We start from the raw sequence: 4,922 nt of genomic DNA on the forward strand, positions 1-4,922 counted from the left end.
GGAACATGGGGATAAATAATATTTATGATCTACAATTAAAGGAAAGATCAAAATTTTAATTGCTCAGCTAAGGACCAACTCTCATCTTTTACAATGTGAAATTGGTAGACAGAAGGTTCCTAAAGAAATGTAGTTATGTGGAGCCTAATCAAACTTAGAGGTTAATTTTTTTATACTTCATTTGGCGTGGTTTCCCCCCATATTTGTCTATGGGGGTTTGTGGGGTTTTGGGGTAGAGCTCCAAGTATGTCCTTGAAAGATCCAATGACTTTTTTTTTAATTGTAAAAGGCATCGGGAGCTATTTTTTCTATTGGATAACTTATTCTAGCCCTAACTTTGCTAGTGAAAAAAAAGTTGTATAAAATGGCTCAGGGTTTGGGATTTCATAATGTATGATAATTTAGTACTTCTAGCGGCGATATTGAGTTGTAAGGGCTTGCAGATCATAAATAGGTTGAAATCACTAGATAATAATAAAAAAATAGACTCGCTATTGGTTGACGTAACCCAAAATTAGGTGAACCATGTTAAATCTTTGTGTCTTGTGTTCTCTTTTGTGTGCTTTATTATTTTTCTGATATTGGTTATATTTGCATATAATTGTTATTTTTGTCCCTCCAATCCTAACAAGAAACGTGGGTGGAAAGAATATGTACTTTTTGCAACAAGGAAGTGGTGGAAACAAAATGACACTTTGTCAAAGATTGTGCTACATACGAAGATTTTTGCACCCATTACAAAGATAGCTTGCATGCGAGAAACATGAGAGAACTTTTTGAAGAGGCAAGATTACACAAGATAACTAACTTCCAATATAACAATATGGAGAACTGACCTTTTGGTCCCTTAGATCGGTGGTCTCTTGAATGTCATTAAAACTCTTTCATTTCATTTTATAACTCCATCACCAGTGACCTCATAAATTTCCCATATGACGAGTTGCCCCAATCCAAAATCTATACCAGACTTGTTGAATAAAATCACTAACAACATACCTATTAAACAACTTAATATGACTGTTGGTTAATATACAAGTGAACATAAGAATATTTTGGAAGAGACAAAACGAGAACAACAACAAAAGGAACAACCTAGAAAAATTATAACAGACTGACCTTTTGATCCCTTAAATCAGCCCGTCTCCTTGGACATCATTAAAACCATTTGGTTTCATTTCATATATGGATGTAAGAAGTGTTTTCAAGCTTTTAATTTTTACTTGTTTTAAACCCGACAGTACAGACCATAACAATACATAGACGTCTGCTATCACCAGTGATTTTAACAAATGCATGGGGCGGGTTTTAAATATACTGGCACTTGTCTGTGTAAACAGTTTTCCTCATCTACATGGTCGCATTTAAGGGGTAGAAGAAATTCTGGAATAAACAGGAACAAAGCACAGAATACTGGGAAAATTGGCAGGATCACCAAGCCAAACAGACCAAGATCAAGTAGGGATCGAATTATTTTGCTCAACAAACTAAAGGATGTTCGACTCCCAGAGATTGCCCTTAAGATATTTTACAGGGCGGAAGAACGAGGTTATAGACACCATTATCCCACTTACAGTGCCATGATATACAAACTGGGCCGTGCAGGTAAGTTTCAAACCATGAAAACCCTGCTTGATCGCATTAAACATGAAGATATTGAATGCAATGAGACTCTTTTCAATGCCATTATTCAGCATTATGGTAAATCGTCTATGATGGAAGAAGCCATTGAACTGTTCCACGCAATACCTCAGTTCAATTGTAGGCGTACCACCAAGTCTTTTAATGTTCTTCTTAAAGTCTTGGTTGATGGAGATAGATTATTTCAAGCAAGGGAGCTCTTTGAATCTGCGCATAAGATGGGGATAACTTTAAATGCTGTTAGTTTTAATATACTTATTAAAGCAGAATGTAATTTGAATCGATTGGCTATTGCACGCCAATTGTTTGACAAAATGCGTCAGCGAGGAATCGCACCTACAATTGTAACTTACAACACGCTGATAGGTTTTTTCTGCGAGAAAGGATTAATGACTGAGGCTATGGAGACGGTGAAAGAGATGGAAAAGGCCGGAGGAAGGTCTAATTTGGTGACTTATGGGGTGTTGTTGGAAGGACTATGTAATACACGGAGATTTGATGATGCTAAGAAGCTCTTATATGATATGCCTTATAGAGGTTGTAAACCTACTGTTGTCACTTACAGTGTTTTCGTGACTGGTTTATTGAAGGAAGGGAAGACGGAAGAGGCTCTGAGGCTTTTGAGAGATATGGAGGAGAGAGGTTGCAAACCTGATGTCGTTGTGTATAATATACTTGTGAACTTTTTCTGCAAGGATGGGAGAGTTCATGAAGCTACCAAGGTCTTTGCGGAGATGCAACGGAATGGGTGCTTCCCAAATGTTGTTACATATCGGATGATTCTAGATGGACTTTGCCAAGAGGGGAACTTGAACAAAGCTTTGGAAATTTTGCATGGCATGATTGAAAAGGAGTTGGTACCACACATAAATACTTTCAATTCTTTGATTGAAAGCCTTTGCAATCATGGAAACTTGGCAGGGGCCGCCTTGATTCTTAAAGAAATGAGAAAAAGGAGCTTGGCTCCCAATGTGAAGGCATGGGAATCCTTAGTCAGAAGTATTTCTGACAAATCTGATAAGTATCAACCGGAGAACCTTTATAGACAATTACTTTCATAAATAATATAAATGAAGCTTAATATTAGAGCTTGATTTTTACCGAAAGCTAAGTTTTCTCGTATTGCAAAAAAAGTTGCAAGTTTTCTGGGCATTGAGAGGCGCCATGTCATTGTAAGTGATCCTTATGCTGTCCATTGCTGTTGCCATTTGAAAATGCTGCAAAATACACACACAGAGACACACTCATGGAACATCTTTGTTGTACAAGATACTTATTAAGTTATATCTATGATGTATTTAATTCAACTATTTTGTGACTAAGTTTTCGTAGCAAGAAAACTAGAATTTCTATCTTTTCCAGTTTGCAATACGAAGGTACCAAAACAAAGGAATGTAATGCAGAACTGAGCAAAAGGAAGGAACATAAAGCAAGGATTTCATTGGAGAACTTTCCATGACATTTTGGTCTTGGTTGCTTGGTCTTTGCTGCTCACAAGGCTATACAGGATAATAATTCACAATATGTGTCACCTTTGCTGTCTGTGTAATAGCTGAGGTCACTGGAGAATTTTGCCATGTAATGTAAAATTTGTAGACATCAGTGGCACTAAGCAAGGTCCAAAGTTTTGAGTTACTCGGCGATTGATATGACATCATTGTAGATATATAATGTCCTCATTAGTTAGGTTCTGTGATTGTCTCAACTAACTGGGTAAATTACAATAGTGACAAAGCAGGAAGCATAGCACTGCAGTCATCATTGGAAAGTTACAAAAAGCAATAATAGTTTACAGTTCAGCTCTAGCACAAGCATTGAACAATTACCGGAGGGATTTTCTAATAACTATTGTACTAGCAAGACCTTTTAAGGGACTTTTTTTTGTTTCCTCTGCTATATGTTTCTTACCTTATTTACTGAACAAGCTTGAAAGCATCTATGACAAACTTTCATTAAATCACCAAATCAGTGGAAATTTATTGGGAATCATTCTCACTGCATCCCAACATAGTTTTCTGTATGTCCTCTGTGTCTCATTAGTTGACATCCTTACTATGGGTGAAGTGAGGATAGATTTTTCCAAATCATTTAATGCACTTCAGAGCATACATATTCATCTGTTCCTCTTGTTTCTAATACTTGATAATATATTATTACTGTCACAATCATTGTTCTTTCTGAGATGAGAACCAATTTACCTGCAACAATCCTGAGGTATGTTCATGAGAAGTATTGGCTGCAACGGTGCCATGTATGCTGAACAATCTTAATCAGTAAATTGACTATGACAACCAATATGATTTGAACTTTTGTGGCAAAGAGTTACTATCTCTTCCAGTTGTTCCTTAATGAATGAAAATGGAAGAAATTTATCAATGTTGTCATCAATCTTCTTTGTTGGCTGAGTGTTTTGACATTGACCAATCAGGTACCTAAGGAATAGCTTAGATTTAGAGGTCACATATCTGACTCGAAGAGAAATATTACAGCCTTTGGGTACTATAAAGGTTCTGCTATCATTGGAAAATCTCAAGGGTTTCGATCAGGCAAACGTATTTTATAGAAAAATAAACACCTAACATTGACAATATTTGGAGTTCGCATTAGCACAGGATGAGCTATGATATGCTAAGTAGGTGAAAATTGGTATGATATAAATATTACTGCTGCATCTAATACTAATAAATTACGATTAAGGTGCACAAATGTAAGCAATTTAAATCATTTCTTCATGTTTTCTTAGAAGTTTAAATCTCACCACAGTTACTGATTAGATTTGTTAGTTCCTGCGAGGGAACAATAGCGAAGGCAGCAATGTTTAAACGTGATTAACTTGTTTTTATTCAACCGATGACAATGCTAGATTTTTAGCATAATGTTTATTTTAGAAGATATATTTCATACAATATGCATTTTTCTTATATAGAATTTGGATCCAAACTATTTTGGCAGTCCCTTATTGGGGTTGCAGATAGGCATTCCAAATACCAATATAAGAGAATGCACGATCCCACTGTCTCTGTTAGTGCATTGCAGTGATATTGTCATTAACATGGCCGACTGGTGACAACAATAGTATAACGGAGCACAAGATGGCATTCCTTCCATTTTCCACATGCCTTCAGTGCGCTCCCACATTTTGCATGTTTGTCTACATGTGGCAAATATTGAGGTAATAGGGAGTTATGTGGCACATCCATTCATTGCCCAATACATTGTACCAAATGCAAATTTGGCAATGAAGAAAATAATGATTGAGAAATATTTTCCCATGATTCATGCTG

At 36.3% G+C, this 4,922-nt stretch overlaps 1 protein-coding gene across 1 annotated transcript; it reads left to right on the forward strand.

Moving 5' to 3' along the window:
* Positions 1-1,179: 1,179 nt before the first annotated feature.
* LOC149567699 (uncharacterized) lies at positions 1,180-3,534 on the forward strand. Its single transcript, XM_089820961.1, has one exon. It carries the CDS (start codon positions 1,290-1,292, stop codon positions 2,697-2,699), a length of 1,410 nt encoding a protein of 469 aa, XP_089677087.1. The 5' UTR covers positions 1,180-1,289; the 3' UTR covers positions 2,700-3,534.
* Positions 3,535-4,922: the final 1,388 nt, after the last annotated feature.

Source organism: Cupressus sempervirens, chromosome 3 (genome assembly GCF_028749045.1).
Source record: "Cupressus sempervirens isolate cs-2001-9-10 chromosome 3, ASM2874904v1, whole genome shotgun sequence".
NCBI lineage: Eukaryota > Viridiplantae > Streptophyta > Pinopsida > Cupressales > Cupressaceae > Cupressus > Cupressus sempervirens.

Coding starts and splice junctions, on each gene's coding strand:
- LOC149567699 (XM_089820961.1), top strand. CDS start 1,290: ATGCATGGGGCGGGTTTTAAATATACTGGCACTTGTCTGTGTAAACAG.